Source organism: Danio rerio, chromosome 6 (genome assembly GCF_049306965.1).
Source record: "Danio rerio strain Tuebingen ecotype United States chromosome 6, GRCz12tu, whole genome shotgun sequence".
Taxonomy (NCBI): domain Eukaryota; kingdom Metazoa; phylum Chordata; class Actinopteri; order Cypriniformes; family Danionidae; genus Danio; species Danio rerio.
The window spans coordinates 56,243,402-56,267,500 of record NC_133181.1 but is presented as its reverse complement, the minus strand read 5'-3'; the positions used below and the strand labels follow the sequence as shown (position 1 = coordinate 56,267,500).

Here is a 24,099-nt window from a genome sequence, read left to right as displayed (position 1 = left end):
CGATAAAGAATCTATGTTGATCATATTAAAACAAAGAAAGCTATCTGAAGTTGTTGTTTTTAAGTTATACATATAATGATTTTACAGGTCCTCTCTTGAAAAGATTGACTGTGAAATTTAAAAATACTTTGATTTGTACCTGATAAGAAAAAAAAACAAAGGATGAAAAATCCAAAAGAGCACCAGGAAACATTGAAATAAATGTTTCATTAATTATTGCCTACTTCATATAGCCTAATTAGATCTTTTTGTAACGAATTTCATTTGGTAAAATTTGCATCTTGATTTAATGTATTTTTTTGTTGGTCAGTTATCTGCAAAATAATCAAAAACAACTAATGCATTTTAGGTGAAGTGATGTGCAAATACTTTTTTCTAATAAAGTAATTATGAATTCAATTCAAGGCCTATTATAGCATATAAAATATAGCATTTCTGACTATTTTCTTTATTTAATATATATTTAATTTAATATTTGATTTGAGTTATGAATTACAGTATTGCAATAATATTTGGTATCATACCTGTCAACATTGAGATGTGAAAATAAGGGATATGCCCACCATAATAAGAGATTTCCCTGACAAACACAGGAGAAATACAGGAAAATACCTTTACAGGATGATAGCAGGATAGAACTGTAAAATACGGGAGAATCCCGGGGAAAACGGGAGGGTTGACAGGTATGCTTGGTATCTTGATACTTCAGCTGGTATAGTATCGTAACGTGAATTAATGGTATCGCGACAACCCTAGTTTGTAGTAGGATAGTAGTTAATATGTGTTCTGAGTCTGGTTTTGTTGTACAAACATGCATCAAAAAGAGTACAAATCTTCCAGTTTTTTTTTTCAAATACACATTAATCTGAATCTAATTTAAAGACTTTTATAATTAAACCAATAAACATAGTACCTCTGTTTTTTTTTTTTTTTTGACTAAAAATAACATCTAAACTAGCTTCTTCAATTGCCAAAGGCTCATTCTCTGCAAGTCATTGTTAGTGTTGGCTTTGCACAGTCTTTCAGCTCTATTTGTCCTATAATAGTCTGAGTTCTCTCCAGTGGCATTAAGACTGGCTTGGCCTCCAAAATGAGGGTTAAAGTTCACTGAGCAGGTTTGCAGTGGCGTGCGCTGGTTAGCGTTTTATGTTGTGCGTTCCCCGCCAGGGCTTTTCCATTTTTTTTTCCAGAGCTTAGCCATGCTTCAAAACGCACTATAGCGGAGCACCTGGCAACACTTCTCACATCAGCTCTTCAGCCTGATTACCAGCGCAGAAGAGACCCTCGACACTAACACAAAGCGCTAACTACCTGTCTGCATGACAGCCAATCACCTCCCGATTTCAAGTCAACAGCTTTACCGCGTCCATCAATCTCCGGCTCTGATTGTCAGGTGTAATGCCTTTTTAATTGCACGTGGAAAAGTGAAAAAGGCTTCACTAGTGTTTTCTATATGTCAGCCTCTATCAGCAGTGGACAGATGCTCCGCTTATTTATTTATTTTGTTGTCGGAGCCGCGCATCGCTCATTGTCTCCCTGCGCTCAGATTGAGCACCGGGCTAAAAATGGCTTGAGACAAAGCCCAGGATCTGCTAACGCTTGCACAAAGACGCTTGGAGACGGACGGATGGGGTAATGTGTTTGTCAGCGGAGCCGTGAGTCAGATGGAGGAGAAACGCAGACCGCTTTGACGTTTCACCTGACGCCGGGATTCTCAGACTTCTAGGTTAGCCAAATGCAAACTTTGAAGACCGCTCAGAAGCTGATCGAGAGGAGCGTGAAGGACTTTGAAAGATTTTTTGAAAGCAGATGCACTCAAGCGTTGAAGATATGTTGATGCATTATATTCATCTACTGGAGAAAACAAAGATGTGTCATTCAACTATTGGACGTGACTAAATAGAAGACTGGATTTATGTAGTATACACAGTAGGGCTGTCAAAATTAGCGCGTTAACGCAAGTGATTAATTAGAAAAATTTAACACGTTAAAAAAAAACGCAAATAGTTGCTGTTTTTTTATTTTTTTATTTCTTGTTGTGGCTGACGTGTTCAGGGCCGGCCTGTCCATAGAGGCGACCTAGGCGGCTGTCTTGGAGACCAGAATAGCGAGCGATTCCCCCGGTTCTCACATTCATCCGCTACGCCCACCCCCTCTCTAACGGTCCTCGGCCTTCCATAAGAATAAAACGGTGTGATTGCCGTTTGCCTAGAGCGCCAGTTCAGCTTGCTCTGGCCCTGCGTGTTTAACATGCAAAGAAATATGGATAAGACCAAGGACGCCCTTTCAGATGGAAAGTTTCAGTATAAAACAATTAATGTCGCATCTTCAGGCTATCCTGCGTTTCCTCCAGAGTTTCATGCAATTTCGGGTGCTTCATTTTTAATATTTAGACTTTAACTGCAGTTCAGCAGTTCACTCTCATACAGCATATTTTCATTCAGGATGTGTTAATGGAATTTGATACCGCATGGCGATTGGAAAGAATGCATTTCGGAACTCGCGTGGTCATTTAAGATAATCAAAAATCGCTGTTTACATGGTCGACTCTTGATCAGTATTATCCTAATCATCAAAGCTGTGTATTGGTGTCTGTGTGAATGAAAGTGCCAGATGAATTTGCAAGCTGTCAAAGACATTTCTCCGCCCTTAAGCTGCGTCCCCCAAATGTTTAATTAAGTTTGACGTGTTTCCCCCCTTTTGTAAAGCGTCTGCTTCACGTTCCTCTGTCAGAATCCTTGCTTAAATACAGCCATACTTTAGAATGCTTAGTTTAAGCAAATTTGATGAACGCGATCAATGTAATGATGAATCTGAAGGGATCCCTCTCGCTCACTGGCACTTTACACGTTGTCTCTGTGTGTGTGTGTGTGTGTGTGTGTGTGTGTGTGTGTGTGTGTGTGTGTGTGTGTGTGTGTGTGTGTGTGTGTGTGTGTGTGTGTGTGTGTGTGTGTGTGTGTGTGTGTGTGTGTGTGTGTGTGTGTGTTTGTAGTCCACTAAGAATCCAACATAGAAAGCATTTAGTTTGTTATTGATGGATTGTTTTGAAATTTAAATGGCACTTACATGCCGGTGTTTTTACTTCTGTAATAAATACGGCATTTCTTGATTAATCATGATTAATTACAAAAAAAGTGTGATTAATCACATACATTTTTTTAATCATTTGACAGTCCTAATATACAGTTGAAGTCATAATTATTACCCCCCTGTTTATTTTTTTCCTCAATTTCTTTTTGATGGAAAGAAGATTTTCAACACAATTCTAAACATAATACTTTTCATAACTCATTTCTAATGACTGATTTGTAATAACGGCCATCAACCGTTTTCAATAATCATAAGCTGTCACTCTAATACAAGTTTTATTTACGGAGAAAATTACAAAGCACTGCAGTGTTTGGGTGTTCTGTGTTTGTCTGAGATAAATAGTCGACCAAAATGTGTATATTCCATACATGCTGAAGCTGATCGGTCAGTTCTTGTCACATGACTCGCGGTGTGCCCCTCGCGGGTAAAGTCTAGATAGAATACATGGCCATCTAGAAGTGCAATATAGCAGCATTTTTGTGCAAAATAGTATTGCATAACAGTATTTTTATATTACTGTGACCGTTGGGTTTAGGGTTAGTTTAGGAGTAGACATTACAAAATACAACTTATTGAGTAATTTAACAGATAACATAAATAATACTTGGTACAACTACTTTTTTACTTTAGTGTGACAGTAAGGTTTAGGGTTGGGCTAGGGGTAGACATTACAAAATACAACTTATTGAGTAATTTAATAGATAACATAAATAATACTTGGTACAGCTACTTTTTTTTACTTTAGTGTGACGGTAAGGTTTAGGGTTGGGCTTGGGGTAGACGTTAAAAAAAATTCAATTAATGGAAAATTTAATAAATAGTACATATAATTATCATTAACATCCGGCCGCAATCATATCTGATCTAGCAACAACCTCCTTGCAGCATTCATTCAACTGTGTATGTCTGGAAGGAACGAGTGCATCACTCAACTTGCACAAGCAAGCCGCACACCTGTAAATAAAGAACTTGCGCGAACACTAGAAAAGATGCCATAAATCGAACGGCCCCTAAAAAAGGTCATCATCATTTGCGATCTGTTGATCTTCTTGAACATACATGCTGAATTCACTTGATTTGTTGACAAATGGCTTGCGGATCTATTGCTTGGCAGTTTGCAGGTCCTTCACTAGGACTTCACTGGGTCTGTTTCTTACTTATTTTGCTGTTTGTGGGGTAAATTTGGCCGCTCAAGTGACCAAGATGTAATCGAGAGTATACGGTCATTTTTCAAAATAAACGATTTTTTAAAATAAAAGATCGTTCACACTCACATAATAAATTAAACAGAATTATTTATTTATTTATTTTTTATTTTTTTGTGCGGCCTGGTAAAGGGGCTAATAATTTTGAACTTAAAATGATTTTGAAAAAATTAAAAACTGCTTTTATTGTAGCCAAAATAAAACAAATAAGACTTTCTCCAGAAGAAAAAATATAGGAAATACTGTGAAAAACTCCTTGCTCTGTTAAACATCATTTAGGAATATATTTGAAAAAGAAATTAACAGGTTGGCTAATAATTTTAACTTTAACTGTATGTGTGTGTGCTGTGTATATTTAGTATGTAAATACGTGACCCTGGACCTTATACTGTAAAAAAGTAGGGTTCCAAACAATTCCTTCATACTGTCCCAACACAACTTCATAAAGTTAATTTAATTGGTTTTACAAATTTAAGTAAATTAAACATAAAACAATTAAGTTATCCCACACAAAAATCAGCTTATTTTGAATAACGTTTTGAGTTTGTTTCACAAATTTTTAGCAATAGCCAAAAATACATGGTATGGCTCCTACTTGATTGATCTTTTATGCCAAAAATCATTAAAATATTAAGCAAAGATTATGTTCAATGAAGATTTTTATTTTCTTATTTTCTAACTGTAAATTCAACTGAATTTTTAATTTAAAATGCATAAGTGCTTCATTTAGACAACTTTTAAAGTCCGTCCTTCTTTCATGACAGTCAGATTTTTATGTATACAAGGCTGGTCTAGTCATATAGTGAAAATATGAAGGAAAAGGACAGCTCAGATGTATTCAGATGCCCACACAAGCAGAACTGGGTAATATTTGGTGTAGTTATTGGTATATACTGTAAATATGCGCTGCAACAAAAAAAAATCTGCTACTTTTGTAGCTTGCCATTGATTTGTGTTTTGATTTACCTCAGTTTACATTGCTTTTGAATTGCGTTAAGGGATCTTTATCTCTACTCCAATAACTTTTAATGGTGTAAATTGTATTTTCTTGCTAACAAAGCATCAAGAAGACAGCAGAAATCATGTAGTAGATTATGGTGGATCCTTTCAGAGTTCTATTTAGTAAAGTTTTGATCGCAGTGATCTATTAAGAGCTTTATAAATTTGTATAAAATATGTAACAATAGGCGTTATGGGTTTAAGATGCTAAGCTGTAATTTTGGTTGAATTTGATTACTTTATTAATGTTATTCCCACTATTTAAACCCACTAAGAGGTCATACCATGCCTTAAATCATGGTATAATCAATGTAACTTGTGGATTTATGTTGTAATTTAGTGATTTATAGCAGTCAAGTATTATATAGTTCATCTTGTTTCAAACCTATAGGAGTTTTTTTCTGTTGAACACAAAAGAAGATACTTCGACAAATGTTGGAAAACTGTAACCATTGACTTCCATAGTGTTTGTTTTTCTTTTTATGTAAGTATTATCCCTTTATTATTAACACTGACTGGCTTTTTTCGTTTGTTTTGATCTTTTAAAGCTTTACAAACTCATATGAGACAATAGGCATAATGGATTTATGATGCTAAGTTGTAATTTTGGTTGAATTTGATTACTTTAATAATGTTTTTCCCACTATTTAAACCTACTTAGAGGTCATTCTGTGTCTTAAATCGTGGTAGAATCGCTGTAACTTGTGGATTTATGTTGTATTTTAGTGATTAAAATCAGTCAAGTATTAAAAATATAGTTCACCTTTACTTGTTTCAAACCTTTAAGAGTTTCTTCTGTTGAACACAAAAGAAGGTACTTTGACACATGTTGGAAACCTGTAACCATTGACTTCCACAATGTTCGTTTTTTCCTTTTATGAAAGTCAATGGTTACAGGTTTTCAGCTTTCTACAAAATATCTTCTTTTGTGCTCAACAGAAGAAACTCTAAAGATTTGCAGCTACTTGAAGGTTGAATAAATAGAGTAAATTCACATTTTTGAGTGAACTATCCCTTTAATATCACCACTAACTGGCCATTTTCATCTGTTTTCTAGGTACATCCAGGGAGCGTCTTCTCCAAAGGACATGGTGATCATCGTAGACGTGTGAGTGTCTTCTGAAGTACACATTAACACACACACACACACACACACACACACATACACACTCACACAATGTCATCTGTGCTGATGAATCTGCTGTGTATGAGCACTGTAGTGCTCTACTGCCACCTGTTGACCGACAACAATATTATTTTTTCTCATTAAAGTGATAGTCACCCAAAAATGATTGTTTACTCACCCTTTACTCATTTCCAACCTAAAGCAGTTTTTTTCTTCTGTTGAACACAAAAGAGGATATTTAGAGAAATGTTGGAAACCTGTAACCATCGACTTCCATTTTAAGTAAAATAACCTATTATGGAACTCAATGGTTGTGTGTTCAACAGAAGATAGAAGAACACAAAAGAGGATATTTAAAAAAAAAATATGAAAAACAACCTACTATGGAGCTCAGTGGTTACAGGGTTTCTTCATAAATCCTTCTTTTGTGTTCAGCAGAAGAAAGAAGAACACAAAAGAGGACTTTTAGAAAAATGTTGGAAACCTGTAACCATTAACTTCCACAGTAAGAAAAACAACCTACCATGAAACTCTATGGTTACAGGTTTTCGTCATAAGAACACAAAAGAGGATATTTAGAAAATTTTGAAAACCTGTAACCATGCACTTCCATAATAAGAAAAACAACCTATAATGGAACACAATGGTTACAGGTTTTCTTCATTATGTCTTTTTTTTTTTTGTTTGTTAAATAGAAGAACAAGAACACAAAAGAGGATATTTAGAAAAATGTTGAAAACCTGTAACCATCAACTTCCATAGTAAGAAAAACAACCTTCTATGGAAGTCAATAGTTACAGGTTTTCTCCATAAGAACACAAAAGAGGATATTTAGAAAAATATCTAAAACCTGTAACCATCGACTTCCATAATAAGAAAAAACAACCTACTCTGCAAGTCAATGGTTACTGGTTTTCTTTGTAATATCTTCTTTTGTGTTTAACAGACAAGACAAAAACACAAAAAAGGATATTTAGAAAAATGTCGAAACCTGTAACCATGGACTTCCATGGTAAGAAAAACAACCTACCATGGAACTCTATGGTTACAGGTTTTCGTCATAAGAACACAAAATAGGATATTTAGAAAAATGTTGAAACCTGTAACCATTGACTTCCATAGTAAGAAAAACAACCTTCAATGGAAGTCAATGGTTACAGGTTTTATCCATAAGAACACAAAAGAGGATATTTAGAAAAATGTTGGAAACCTGTAACCATCAACTTCCATTGAAAGAAAAACAACCTAGTACGCAACTCAGTAGCTATGTTTTTTTCATAATATGTTCTGTTGTGTTCAACGGAAGTAAGAACACAAAAGAGGATATTTAGAAAAATGTTGAAACCTGTAACCATTGACTTCCATATTAAGAAAAACAACCTATTATGGAAGTCAATGGTTACAGGTTTTCTCCATAAGAACACAAAAGATGTTATTTAGAAAAATGTTGGAAACCTGTAACCATTAGTGAGTAAATTCAATTAATTTTTGGGTGAACTGTCCCTTTAACTTCATATCGAAATGCTGTTGGGTTCCCTGAAATATGACTCAGAGGTTATATGCGATGAAAAATGCTGAATTTCAAATGTCCTGCGACTCCGATCTAATCTGACCTCAACAATGCCTAATATAAAAAAGAAATGAACAAAAAGCAGATGTTTGCTGATGCATTCATTGAAAGACGAGTTTATTGCATAATGACATGCATTACCGAACTAATCATTTAGTTGTTAAATGCCACATTTAGTGAATCATCAAGAAATGTTTTATTTATCAAACCTTAAGTGTGGAAACGATGCATTTAGAGTCACTGCCGCGTAGTTGAACAAACAAGTGATTGCCTCAATCACACAACCATTATGTGCATAATCGTCAAAAAGAATCATTAATATTCTTAAGTAAGCCTCTCAAGAAAAACAGCTTAATGGAGGTTAATTGTCGCTCGCTGGCAATCGTCCATAACCTTAAATAGATACCGATATCTAATTAAAAAGTACACCAATCGCAGCTGTCGCTTTGCCAAACTAATCTCATGCCAATCAAAAGCAGCGAACGTTTCTGACAATCTTCCACTAATCTCATTGTGACGACTGGAAGCGTGAGACAATAGTGCTGTCATCACTTTTTTGTTTTTTACCCAGCGTGCTCGGCTTTATTAAACCTTCTAACTCTGGAAGCCAAATTACATATGAACTCGTGCTCTGTGATTGCTTTTTCAATAGCTGCTGTAGGCTATTAATAAATCCAATTTGCAGCATAGAATTCAAATGTACTTTGTTTTTGAAGATCGACGCTGTCTGTGAAGATGGCATGCTTTTTTTTTTTTTTTTTTTTTTAAACCGGGCTACAATTTGCTTCTGATAGACATGGATGGAGGAGACACTTAGCAACAGGTTCTGCTTGGCAACCGTGGGGACGTTATGAGGCATGAGCTGATTGTTAAATAAACGCTGTTCCGGAGTTATGTTTAGAAGAGTGTGCCGTTCATGGGAAATGTGTGTGTTTTGTTTGTGTTTCAGGAGCGGGAGTGTCAGTGGACTCACACTCAAGCTCATGAAAACATCGGTCATTGAAATGCTGGACACACTTTCAGATGATGACTATGTAAACGTGGCTCGGGTAGGTGTATGTGTTTACACATTGCCTTTTTTTTATTATACTTACAAAATAACAGCAGGATTTCTGTATGGGTTTTATGTGTGAATGTATTTTGTATGCATGTAATTTTAATTAAAATTAATTTAGTTTTATCTTAAAATCAATAACTATATAAAATTAATCAAATATAATGTTTTTTATTTTATTTTTGTTGTTTTTATTAAACATGTTATTTTATTAGTATATTTGCATTAATGTTATAAGGTCATATTTTAATAAAAAATTTTTGTTACAAATTTTGTAAAATACATTAATATTATTAATAATAATATTAATAATAAAATGTATATTATCTGTGTAGAATATTACTAGCTAATTTGTTTTATAATAATTATATATATATATATATATATATATATATATATATATATATATATATATATATATATATATATATATAGTTAATTAAATATTTAATTTTACTTGCATTAGTCTTCTAACTACACATTTTATTACTATTTTGCAAAAATAAATTATTATTATCATCTCTACAATTATTATATATAATATATATACTCACTGGCCACTTTATTAGGTACACCTTACTAGTACCGGGTTGGACCCCTTTTGCCTTTAGAACTGCCTTAATCCTTCGTGGCATTGCTTCAACAAGGCACTGGAAATATTCTTCAGAGATTTTGGTCCATATTGACATGATAGCATCACACAGTTGCTGCAGATTTGTCGATGATGCGAATCTACCGTTCCACCACATCCCAAAGTTGCTCTATTAGATTCAGATATGGTGACTGTGGAGGCCATTTGAATACAGTGAACTCATGTTAAAGAAGCCAATCTGACATGATACACACTTTATGGCATGGCGCATTATCCTGCTGGAAGTAGCCATCAGAAGATAAGCACACTGTGGCCATAAAGGGATGGACATGGTCAGCAACAATACTCAGGTAGGCTGTGGTGTTGACACGATGCTCAGTTGGTACTAATGGGCCCAAACTGTGCCAAGAAAATATCCCCCACACTATTACACCACCACCACCAGCCTGAAATGTTGATACAAGGCAGGATGGATCCATCCTTTCATGTTGTTGACACCAAAATCTGACCCGACCATCCGAATGTCAGAGCAGAAATCGAGACTCATCAGACCAGGCAACGTGTTTCCAATCTTCTGTTGGCCCATTTTGGTGAGCCTGTGTGAATTGTAGCCTCAGTTTCCTGTTTTTAGCTGACAGGAGTGGCTTCTGCTCAAGGTTCAAAGTGTTGTGCATTCAGAGATGATCCTCTGCAGACCTCGGTTGTAATGAGTGCTTATTTGAGTTACTGTTGCCTCTCTTTCAGCTTGAGCCAGTCTGGCCATTCTCCTCTGACCTTTGGCATCAATAAGGCATTTGCGCTCACAGAACTGCCGCTCACTGAATATTTTCTCTTTTTTAGACCATTCTCTGTAAACTCAAGAGATGGTTGTGCATGAAAATCCTAGTAGATCAGCAGTTACTGAAATACTCAGACCAGTCGGTCTGGCACCAACAACCATGCCATGTTCAAAGTCACTTAAATCCCCTTTCTTCCCTATTCTGATGCTCGATTTGAACTGCAACAGATTGCCTTGACCATGTCTACATGTCTAAATGCATTGAGTTGCTGCCATGTGATTGGCTGAATAAGAATTAAGAATTAATAACTGCGCTAATGAGCAGTTGGACAGGTGTACCTAATAAAGTGGCCAGTGAGTGTGTGTGTGTGTGTGTGTGTGTGTGTGTGTGTGTGTGTGTGTGTGTGTGTGTGTGTGTGTGTGTGTGTGTGTGTGTGTGTGTGTGTGTGTGTGTGTGTGTGTGTGTATATATATATATATATATATATATATATATATACAATTTTATAAAAATAAATATGCTAATAATATTTTATGTTTTATTACAATTGTATGCGTTTGACTGTGTGATTTATCTTTTTATTTATTTTTTTATTTATTTTTATATTATTAACCACCCAGCTGATGATATCTGCATATGTATTTACAGTACATGGCTTGATTAAGAGAATATGCTGTGTTTTTTAATCTTCTTTTATTCATATTGGCTTCATTTGAGAAGACACTGGTATTAATATTAAGTCTTTTAAATCCTCCGTGAATTTGAACCTGTGTGTGAATTTGTAAAAAAAAATGCTGAATGCACACGAGCATTTAATCTTCAGAGAGTTCATTTATAATGGCCACACAATAACAGCCCACAAACACAACCCACACGAGTGTGAACGCACATTTCCACAGACACACACACATAATCAAACATTAGCGTTTTGGAGACCCACGCCAGTAATCCGGCTGATCCCGGCCTCTTAGTGTGTGTTTCCTAATCCGGGCTCCGAGAGCAAAATGAGCATCATAATCTGAGGCGAACACGACTCATACTGCAGCCGCTGAAGAAAAGCAGTCTTACAGCACATTAGAGTCACGATGTGTGTTTACTGCTGTTTACCAACACACACCTGAGGATCAGTTTAACACTGACCCTAACGGTTTGACTCAAGGTATCCACAAAGATTAAAAAATATAGTATTTCTAAACAAAAAAGTCCCAAGTATTGTGTTCCCGGACTTAATTTTAAACAGGTCTTAATTTTCCAATGGCCATGTCATTCTATCTCTGATCCTCATTGAAATGCTCTACCCTTGCTTGTTATTTATTATTAAATTGCAGTACTAAAACGCAGACCCGGATTGGCTAGTCGGGAAGACCGGGCGAATTCCCGGGGGGCCGGTCTGTTTTTTGGCCGCGAGGTCCAGTGTCTCTAGCTGCTTGCACTCTCAGCAGTCACACCTTTATTTATTTATTTTATTTATTTATTTTATTTATTTATTTGACCATAGCCTCACTCTTTTGATTTATTAATTTAAAGCAGCTCTGCTCTTTTTATTTATTTTCTTGCAGCCCCATGAGCAAAATGCAGCCTGCAGGTTAATGCAGATGCCAAACACCGGCACATTTGTAAAAATAAGAATTCGAATGATAAATATTAATGATTATTACACCTGCTCAATGAAAATCAGAAGATTCATTACATTAATAAATCAGACAAAGAGTGCCACTGTGGTCAAGTGGTCAGCACGTTGCTTTGTGATGCCACTGACCTGAGTTCAAACCTCACCTGAGTAAATGTTATTTATTTATTTATTTGACCATAGCCTCACTCTTTTTATTCATTATTTTACCACAGCTCTGCTCTTTTTATTTAATTTCTCGCAGCCCCGTGAGCAAAATGCAGCCTGCAGGTTAATGCAGGTGCCAAACAGCGGCACATTTGTGAAAATAAGAATTTGAATAATTTATATTAATGAATATTACTCCTGCTCAATGAAAATCAGAAGATTCACTACAATAATGAATTAGACAAAGAGTGCCACTGTGGTCCAGTGGTTCAGCACGTTGCGTTGTGATGCCACTGACCTGAGTTCAAATCTCACCTGAGTAAATTTTATTTATTTTATTTTTTTCATTTTTAGTGTTAAGACATATAATACTGTTTGGGTTATTTATGTAGGTGTACATATTTTACTTTTATTTTTTGTGTGACCATCGTTACAAAGGACTGGATATCTATAAAGAATTTTGCACAGAATATATATTCGGATATTGCAGGAAAGGACATTGTGATGTATTAAAGAATACTGTTGGAGATTTATTCATTCATTCATTTTCTTGTCGGCTTAGTCCCTTTATTAATCTAGGGTCGCCACAGTGGAATGAACCGCCAACTTATCCAGCAAGTTTTTTACGCAGCGAAAGACATATGAAGTTCTAAAGCAACTGTGTCCTTGAAAAAGACTTGATAGTGTCATTAGAAACTGAATGTTGGAAACGGAAATGATGTTATTTTAATATAGTCAGTCATGAACTGAGGTGGGCCGGTCTAAGGCTTGAAAGTCCAGGGCTGAAAAGAAGTCCCACTCCGGCCCTGCTAAAACGTTCAAATTTCAAAAATGAATCCGAGTGCCATAGTGTCCAAAGTTATACAGTAGTTTTGTGTGATGATGAGATTGAAATAATCATAGTTCACTGATTATCTTCCCTTTTACTTTAAAAAGTTGAATCAACACTGTAACAGAATGATTTGATCAATAATGCGCGACAACACATATTTTTATTTGAATCATAATCTTTAAAAAAATTAAGATGAAAACTAATAAACTAGTTTAAGTTGTACAAGCTGTCAGTTTAATGCAATTCATTAAAGTTTAAATAACTCCTAAGTTTCATTTGATTCAACTTAATAATTAAAGTCAAACAAGTCATTTCTTACAGTTATTTAGTTACTTAGACTACATTAAACTCAATTAAAACAGCTTATTTGTTTTAAAGGTGCAGTATGTAAGTTTGTCACTCAGTGGTTGAACTAGGTATTGCACTCCTGGTTCAAAACAAACACAAGTGCAGGTTGCCAGATTGAGGACTAATAGAAGTAAGCCTGACTATCGAGCCTTGTGGCTGATTTAAATCATGTTCTAAATAACGCAACGGCATGCTATAGAAGGAATATTTTCCATATTAAAAGGAGTTTCTCTTTTAACCAACACATAAAATTGATATATTAGAAACAGCTTGTATTTCTTATAGCTGAACAACAGAAAACTGACAATGATCACCTCAGGTACAGCTTGTGTGCTTTATTCAGTGTTAAATACTAATAATGTGAGTTTGATTGCCATTTTACATACCATACCATGCAACTGAAAGCAGCAGCAAATTGTTCACTGTGTGAACTGTGTGAAATTAAACTTTAGATTTGTGACTCAGTGCAAGCCAACACATATCAGTGATTCAGCATCTACATTTAATAATGTTAAAGAGGTTTAATATGTTTTAATTAGATTATAAAATATATAGATTATATTGCTGAAGTGCAGTAAGTGCACTATTCTGTGCTTCTGAATGGCTGTATATAAATGTTTCGTCTGGTGCAATTGATTATCATTGTGTATCTCGTCACTTAGCGTGTTGTTAGGACACGGGGTTACAATGTAACCTGCTCATCTAATGTTTACACTCGTAAGATTTATATTATCTGCTAATTAATAACCACCTCATGTGAAACTCTCAATCTGCACCTCATTTCGAAGACTATTACTGTCTAGTGGAGGTCGCATTTCGGTCACCGATGTATGCTTTGAAAGCCTTTCTGACTGACTGAATGAAATACGCTGTTTTCTATCATGCTAAACCGGGTGCTGAAATATAATTGACCAAAACAAAGACAGACGCTCCAGTATGTAACGCACATTTTCAAAGCAGAATATCTGACTTTAGCATTGTTTTTCAGATAAACAAAGATGTTCAGTGGCATTTTTTAAAAATATCTACAATATTATATCTATTAATATTATGATGTTTTTATGCTTCAGAATAGTCAAAAACATACATAAAGCACCTTTAAATACAGGTTAAGCTTTGATAATTATTTTATAGTATAGGTCAGGGGTTGGGGCACCTATGCCTCGGGAGCCACATGTGGCTCTCTGACCAAAAATATGTGGCTCTCCAGCTGTCTCCCTTCAATAAAAAATTTCAACTGTCACTAAAAGTCAGTTTCCTATTGAAAATACAAGTAAAATTACTTTTTTATTGTTTATTTTTACAGCAAAATTAATAAAAGTAAAAGGACATTTCAACAAATGCACACGTGCGCAGCTGTGGATTAACTTGAATCGCGTTATCAATAAAGGGCATGCAACTTATATTTCTATAGTAACCTTGCGCTGTAAATTGAAATAACATTTATTATGAGTGTTGATGGCGAAAATAAAAATAATCTATAAATTATCCTTTCTTAATACATGGACTTGCTCAACATGTAATGCTTCATACATATCTCCAATGGCTCTTTCAAAATGCATTTGCCAATAAAATCTGAAATGGCTCTTTGCTGAAAAAAGGTTCCTGACCCCTGGTATAGGTGGTCAGATAGACGAATTAGCTTGAGTCTAATTGTTTGACTCAAATGAACGATTTCCTTTATAATTCAGACATTGATACTTTGCTTATGAACCTCATGAATCTTAATTTGCCTTCATTATAACTGAGTCTCTATCGGGAAAGAGTAATTGAGAATTAAGAGATCTCCAAGGGATTTTTGTCCCCATGGCAGTTTTAAAATGACATTTCTCATTTCATTTTTGTTTGAAGTGCCTTTTTTTCTCTCCGCACCTGTGGTGTAAAACCTTATAATCAAGACAATCAGACGTACCTCAGATTTTCACAGCTGAGTTTATCTTTATGCTGAGTTGTTCATTCAGTAAATAAAGCTGTGCAGTATACTGATATTGTGTGTTTTGTGACAAACTCACAACATTTTTTTGGAACTAGTTTAAGTATTTAACTGTGTAACAAATTAATGAATCAGTATTTTTTACAGATCACTTTATTCTAGAAGCCAAATTTAGCATACATTTATCCTGCGCATATTTGTTAACGTTTTCAAGAGTTTACACTTAGCTGATGATTGATTATAAAGCCTGTTTGGCATGCTGTCCTGGGAGAGAGCCTTGAGCTCATAAGATCCTCGAGCCCGGGGCTCCCTCCCGTTTGCAAGGCGAGAGGGGAGTTTGAGCTCAGGTAGATCTCAAAACTCTCCTGCCATAGTAGCTAGTGAACATACTACTTTTTAGGAGCATGTCGACAGGGCCGATTTGGATTAGTCAGCTAACTTAAGTTGCATGTTTCTGTACGGTGGGAGGAAACCGGGAACCCGGGGGAATCTCACATGAGCACAGGAGGAACGTGTAAACTCAGCACAGAACGTTCAGTTTTTTTTTTTTTGTTGGTTTTTATTTAACATATTGTTAATTTTAATGTAATAATGTCAACATATTAATTTAAAAGAATTAACATCTACATTGTATCTGTGTAATGCAGAGAAGATAACACTTTAAGAGAATTCAACATTAGCTTGAAATGAAAGTTTTCCCACAAGCTTAGAAACATACCAATATGTAGAAGGTGCTCAGTGTCATTCACACTGCTAAAAACTACAAAACTACTAAAACGCCATGGTAACACATGAAAAAAAAAAAAAACATATTAACAGCGTTAAAGGTCATACATAAAGGGAGCGGGGACATAGAGTAGCTCCTCCCCTTAAAAAAACAGCCAATAGTGTTTGTTTTTCTCTCAGCTCTACCAATAAGAGTGGTCCAGCTTAATTGTATATATAGTAAAAAAAATTTCATGGTACATACACTACCTGACAAAAGTATTGTCGTCGATCCCATTTGTAAGAGCAACAAATAATAACTTGACTTCTAGTTGATTATTTGGAAAAGTGGCAGAAGGTGGATTTTTCAGATGAATCATCTGTTGAGCTGCACCCCAATCATCACAAATACTGCAGAAGACCTACTGGAACCAGCATGGAGCCAAGATTCTCACAAAAATCAGTCAAGTTTGCTGATGGAAAAGTCTTGGTTTGGGGTTACATTCAGTATGGGGGCGCGTGAGAGATCTGCAGAGTGGATGGCAACATCAACAGCCTGAGGTATCAAGACATTTGTGCTGCCCATTACATTACAAACCACAGGAGAGGGCAAATTCTTCAGCAGGATAGCGCTCCTTCTCATACTTCAGCCTCCACATCAAAGCTCCTGAAAGCAAAGAAGGTCAAGGTGCTCCGGGATTGGCCAGCCCAGTCCCCAGACATTAACATTATTGAGCATGTCTGAGGTTAGATGAAGGAGGAGGCATTGAAGATGAATCCAAAGTCTTGATGAACTCTGGGAGTCCTGCAAGAACACTTTCTTTGCCATTCCAGATGACTTTATTAATAAGTGATTTGAGTCATTGCAGAGATGTATGGATGCAGTCCTCCAAGCTCATGGGAGTCAGACACAATATTCATTCTGTTTCCACTGCAGCATGACTTTGATTGTTCTATACTGTACAATATTTCTGTTAAGTGACAAGACTTTTGTCTAAGCAAAGTCAGACCTTACTGTCCTAATTAAGTAATTAAAAATCCAGGCATGATCATATTTTATTTTGGTAAAATAGGCGTAATCTAGAGGCCTTTGCCTTTCATATAAGCCACTTCTGATACCAAATGATCAACTAGAAGTCAAGTTATTACTTGCTGTTCCTAAAACTTGGATAGACGACAAAACTTTTGTCAGTTAGTGTATCGTAAAGACATTTGTTTTTACTGTGTAGTTTCTCCTATTACCCAAATCTAGCGCATATCAACCCTGTCCTCACATATAACAAATTTTCCAAGTAAAAACATTCAGATCTGAGCTCTATTAAAGCATCCAGTGTTGATTAGCGTTGCGAAATAGATTTGAAGTTTCATCCGAGTTGATTCATCTTCAGTGGAAGCGAATGATGAATTGCGAGAGAAATCAATCAGGTGTAAGTGACTCCATTAGCGGGTGTTAACAGCAGAAATGATGATGCAGTGAGATCTAATGGAGATGAATAATGAAGCTTTTAATGGACTGGCTAAAGCAGCTGCTGTGTGTCTTTGTCTGTCTTGCAGTTCAATGAGAAAGCGTACGCTGTGGTGCCGTGCTTCACCACGCTGGTCCAGGCTAACATTAAAAACAAGAAGATCTTCAAAGAGGCGGTGATGAACATGCAGGCCAAGGGAACCACAGACTACAAGACCGGCTTTCAGTTCGCCTTCGACCAGCTGTTAAACGTAAGACTTTTTTTTCTTCTACAAATATTTCCCAAATGATGTTTAACAGAGCAAGGATTTTTTCACAGTATTTCCTATAACTTTTTTTCTTCTGGATAAATTGTTTGTTTTATTTCGGCAGTTATTTTTATTTATTTATTTATTTTTTTTTTTTACTCTTTCAAGGTCCACATTATTAGCTCTCTGCTTTCACTCTTCAGTGCTGTTTTTATTTGATCAAAAGTACTGTACACCTTTGAAATATTATTGTTTTTTTAACAACTGCTTGAATGTAATTTACAATGCAATTTATTCCTATGATTCATTCATTTTCGTTTCGGCTTAGTCCCTTTATTAATCTGGGGTTGCCACAGTGGAATGAACCGCCAACTTAACCAGCATATTTTTTATGTAGCCATCTCAGGGAAACATCCACACACACACTTATTTACACTCATACACTACGGACAATTTAGCCTAGCCAATTCACCTGTACTTCATGTGTTTGGACTGTGGGGGAAACCGGAGCACCCAGAGGTAACCCACGTGAAAGCAGGGAGAACATGCAAACTCCACACAGAAATGCCAACTGACCCAGCCGAGACTCGAACTAGCGACCTTCTTGTTGTGAGGCGACAGCACTACCTACTGCGCCACTGTGTCGCCTCTATTCCTATTATGCAAAGCTTAATTATAAGCATCATTTGTCCCAGATTTTACCCAGCAGACTCACAAAGTCATAAGACATTAATATTAGGTTAGATTTAGGTTGTTAGTGTCTAAGGACAAAGTTATTCTGACGTTCAAATGACGTGACCGAAATCCAACGTCAAGCCAACATCTTAAACCAACATCATATTGACGTCAAATACTGACATTTTTTTGACAGTTTGGCCATCAAAATCCAACATCTGATAGACGTCATATTAGTAACATCCACAAAACGTCAAGCTGTAACATCATCATTGATATTTTCTTGTTTTGGGTTGCGTTGGAAAGTAAGCATCTGATGTTGGACATTGACTTTGGCCTGATGTTGAGTTCTGACGATTTTCTAAAAAAATCAAACCCGATTTTCATTTCCAAACAAAATGCAATGTCCCATGATGTTGGGGTACAACATCAATCTGACGTCATGTTGACGTCCTGTGCCTGCTGGGTAGTGTCACGTGATGCTTTAGAAATCATTATTATTATATAAAGATGTGCTGCTCAAGAAACATTAAGTATTATTTATTCATTCATTTTCTTGTCGGCTTAGTCCCTTTATTAATCCGGGGTTGCCACAGCGTAATGAACCGCCAACTTATCTAGCAAGTAGCAAGTTTTTTTACGCAGCGGATGCCCTTCCAGCCGCAACCCATCTCTGGGAAACATCCACACACACATTCACACTCCAGACAATTTAGCCTTCCCAATTCACCTGTACCACATGTCTTTGGACTGTGGGGGAAACCGGAGTACCCGGAGGAAACCCACGCGAAGGCAGGGAGAACATGCAAACTCCACACAGAAACCCCAACTAAGCCGAGGTTCGAACCAGCGACCTTCTTGCTGTAAGGCGACAGCACTACCTACTGCGCTACTGCCTTGCCACATTCAGTATTATCATGTCGAAAAGACTTTTGGTGTACATAAATGTTTAAATGTTAAAAGATCAGCATATACAATTGAAGTCACAATTATTAGCCCTCCTGTGTTTTATTTTATTTTTATTTTTAAAATATTTTCCAAATGATGTTTAACAGAGCGAGGAAACTTTCACAGTGTGTCTGATAATATTTTTTTCTTCTGGGGAAGTCTTATTTTTTTATTTCAGCTAGTAAAAAAGCAGTTTTGAATTTTTAAAAATCATTTTAAGGTCAGAATTATTAGCCCATTTAAGCTGTATTTTTTTTTTTTTTTTGATTGTCTGCAGAACAAACCATCGTTATACAATAACTTGCCTAATTACTCTAACCTGCCTAGTTAACCTAATTAACCCAGTTAAGGTATTAATGTCATTTTAAGCTGATTAGAAGTGTCTTGAAAAATATCCAGTCAAATATTATTTACTGTCATCATGGCAAAGATCAAATAAATTAGTTATTAGAGATGAGTTATTAAAACTATTAAGTTTAGAAATTTGCTGAAAAAATCAATATACTTCAACTGTATTTGAAATACTGTAGAAGTCTTCTATAGCAATATGCATGTATTTAATTCTTCTTTTGAATCATTTTTTGTGTTAAAACTATTGCAGATTAAAACTATTAACTTATTGGATTGTGGCCTCCAGTCCTTTAAATAATTAAATTTTAAAAAGATCTGTGGGTGAGCCCAAAAGGAGTTTTTTTTTTCCTTTCTTTTTTGCTAGGTTTAGCTGGATTTGGCTTAGTTAAATTTGATGTCAAATTTAATGCCAAAACATCCTCTTACCAACTCAGCGGAAAATTGTGTTGCTCAGATGTTGCTTTGGCAAAGTGTCTTAGATTTAACAGAGAGAATGTCATCTTTTAGACCACGTTTTTCTGAAAAATCTATAAAAACAAGCACACATGAGGATCATTAGTTGATAAACAGATCCTTAAAGGGTCAAGAAGCACATTGTCTGACATTTTAACACACATTTGCACATTAAAAAATACAATGTAAGTGTCGTGTTTTTTTTTTGATTGTTGGAGAAAATAGTCAATTTACACGTTTATTTGCACTATTTTTACAGGTTGTGTCTTTGCAAATGATATTTATTGAAAACAAGTTTATTCCTAACGATCTGCGACAACAATGTGCAAATTTCCTGTTTTAGAAATAGTTTCTTTTTCCGCTTTGTTGCAGCAAAACAACAGCATAAACTACTGACAATAATTACCTCAGGTATTGATTATGTGCTTTATTCTGTGTTAAATGCTCCCAATGTGAGTTTAAATATCATTTTAAGTGACATTTATTAAAAATATTACTACTGAAAGCAGAAGCAGATAGTTCACCTCAGATGTTGAAAATAAAATTACTGTTACTTTGACTTTGACGAACTTTATTGTCATTAAAATATACTGATGTACACAGAAAGAAATTCCCTAGCATATAATAAAATATAACAATAATATAATATAACAATAATCATACCCATCCTTATCGTCAAGTAGATCTGTAGTGCAAATCATATTAGTGCATACAATTTTTTGCATGAAACTCCCCAATACAATGTAAACAAATATATAAATTGTGATTATTAAATGTTTAGTAGTCTGATGACTAGTGTGAGCAGATAGTTTGAGCATGAAAGTCAGAACTGTGATTCAGTGCAAACCAACAACGTCAGTCAATTAGTAGCCTATTAATAATCTTTAATATGTATTAGTTAGATTAAAAGCTTTTACCATTTCACTGGCAGTGCATTGGCTGGTATTTAAATGTTTCTGTCGTGTCACGTCACATTTGGTGCAGACAGACGTGCTGTTAGGACACAGTGATTTAACTAGGGCCAGACAGTATCGGCAGACATTTTTTGCTCTTTCTGCGCAGAATTTTGTGAATGATTTTGGGGGTGTCATAACTAAAGACTTAATATAAGAAATTAAAAATAATACTTTTTAAAGTTTTATTTAACGTTTACAATGCAAATCCAATTAGATCCACTTAGTTGGTAAACAAAGCAAGTCTCTCATATAATATCTCTACTAAAAAACAGGTAATACTACTTTACAAACTGTATTGTTACTAAATCAGATGAACATTAATATTTGTCAATAATATTACTGAAATTAATTTAAAAACTGAATAAATCTAAATTTACACACTTTTACACAATAAAAAGACTCAAGGATGGGGTAAAAATCTGTGAAAATCTGCTCTGAGATTCAGTTTGGGCCTAGTTATAACCAATCTGAGGAGGCTGTAGTGTTGACTCCACCTCCATTTGCTTAACCACACCCACTTCTGCCAGAATGAGCCTGGGTTGAAAAAATATCTAGTAAAATATTATTTACTGTCATCATGGCAAAAATAAAATAAATTAGTTATTAGAGATGAGTTATTAAAACTATTATGTTTAGAAATGTGTTGAAAACAATCGTCAAACAGAAATTGGGGAAAAAATATTCAGGAGGGCTAATAATTCCGATTTCCACTGTATATTGTCGTTTTAATATAATCTGAGCTTATTTCTGAATTCTGAATTTGTTAATGGTGCATACAATGGTGCGAGGAAGAAAACACTATTTGTCGACGGCTCATTTTTTTTGTGCAAACCGAAGGCTGTTTAACGGATGGTGATGGCGTGATTGATGAAACGCACGCAGACGAATCTGTATTCTCCTCAAGCAAACAGAGTCTCTCTGACGTTCTCTGTCTCCACCTCTGCTGTCTTTCTCTGAAGCACAACCGCAGAAGCATTTTAATTTCTCGCTGACTCCTGATAGGCGGAGAAGAGCGCGCTGTAAATTTGTAATTGCGGCAGTATTATTTATCTTTATTAGAATCTTGTCAGAGTGATGCGCCGTAGGCCGAATGTCAATGACAGCTGTGATTGGACGGGATAGAGCGAGGGGACTTTCGGCTAACTCATCAGAGATAGGACAATCGGCGGCAGCTGGCACAAAAGCAGACATATGATTAGAGGAACAGACGTGCATGCGCGCACACGCTTAATGCTTGGACACATGTGCGCTACTCTGCCAAACGGGACACTTTCATAGCCAAGGTCATTTTTGTGCTGGATTGATTCAACCATGGACGTACAGTTGAAGTCAAAATTATTTGCCCTTGCTGTGAATTTTCTAATTTTTTTAATGTCAATTTGTGTGACATATGATATATTGATCCTAGTATTTCCCAAATGATGTTTTACAGAGATAACTAAAGACTTAATATAAGAAATTAAAAATAATACTTTTTAAAGTTTTATTTAACGTTTACAATGCAAATTCAATTAGATCCACTTAGTTGGTAAACAAAGCAAGTCTCTCATATAATATCTCTACTAAAAACAGGTAATATTACTTTACAAACTGTATTGTTACTAAATCAGATGAACATTAATATTTGTCAATAATATTACTGAAATTAATTTAAAAACTGAATAAATCTAAATTTACACACATTTACACAATAAATAGACTCAAGGATAGGGTAAAAATCTACGAAAATCTGCTCGGAGATTCAGTTTGGGCCTAGTTATAACCAATCTGAGGAGGCTGTAGTGTTGACTCCACCTCCATTTGCCTAACCACACCCACCTCTGCCAGAATGAGCCTGGGACACTTTCATAGCCAAGGTCATTTTTGTGCTGGATTGATTTAAGCATGGACGTACAGTTGAAGTCAAAATTATTTGCCCATGCTGTGAATTTTCCTAAATGATATTTGATCCCAATGACATATGATATATTGATCCTAGTATTTCCCAAATGATGTTTAACAGAGGAAGGATTTTTTCACAGTATGTCTGATAATATTTTTTCTTTTGGAGAAAGTCTTATTTGTTTTATTTTGGCTAGAATAAAAGCAGTTTTTAATTTTTTAAAGCCATTTTAAGGTCAATATTATTAGCCCCTAAGCTTTATTGTTTTATTGTCTACAGAACAAGTCACTGTTATACAATCATTTGCCTTATCACCCAAACTTGCCTAATTAACCTAGTTAATTCTTTAAATGTCACTTTAAGCTGAATACTAGTGTCTTGAAAAAAAATTTAGTTAAACGTTTTTGTGCTGTCATCATGGCAAAGATAAAACAAATCAATTATTATAAATAACTATGTTTAGAAAAATCTACTTTCCTTAAACACCATTGTCACACTTCAGACTTCGCATGACTTCAGTGCATTAGGCCAAACTTGCCTAATTAACCTAGTTAATTCTTTAAATGTCACTTTAAGCTGAATACTGTCTTGAAAAAAAATTTTGTTAAACGTTTTTGTGCTGTCATCATGGCAAAGATAAAACAAATCAATTATTATAAATAACTGTGTTTAGAAAAATCTACTTTCCTTAAACACCATTGTCACACTTCAGACTTCGCATGACTTCAGTGCATTTGGGAACAGAGATGAGCTTCTCAGGGTCAAACAACAACAACAAAAAAGGTCTAGAATCTTGGTGTGACTCTGGAGTCAGATATGAATTTTAGTAGTCATGTCAAAGGAGTAACTATATCAGCATACTATCATCTCAAAAACATTGCAAGAATCAGATGTTTTGTTTCCAGTGAAGACTTAGAGAAACTTGTTCATGCTTTTATCACCAATAGGATAGATTACTGTAATGGACTCCTCGTTGGCGTTCCCAAAAAGACAGCCAGACTGTTGCAGATCATCCAGAACGCTGCTGCCAAGACAGAACCACTAAATCTGAGCACATCACACCTGTCCTCAGGTCTTTACACTGGCTCCCAGTTCGGAATAGATTTTAAAG

At 35.5% G+C, this 24,099-nt stretch overlaps 1 protein-coding gene across 11 annotated transcripts in view; it reads left to right on the top strand.

Annotated features, from left to right (window-relative positions):
- cacna2d2a (calcium channel, voltage-dependent, alpha 2/delta subunit 2a) overlaps positions 1–24,099 on the top strand; it is a 584,267-nt gene that overhangs the window by 491,939 nt on the left and 68,229 nt on the right. For all 11 annotated transcript variants that reach the window (XR_012407349.1, XR_012407347.1, XR_012407348.1 and 8 more), the window contains 3 exon segments: positions 6,352–6,402; positions 8,940–9,039; positions 17,565–17,726. Coding sequence is in view for 8 of the 11 variants with exons in the window: in XM_073952940.1 (XP_073809041.1) it covers positions 6,352–6,402; positions 8,940–9,039; positions 17,565–17,726 (313 nt within the window). In the remaining 3 variants the exon portion in view is untranslated.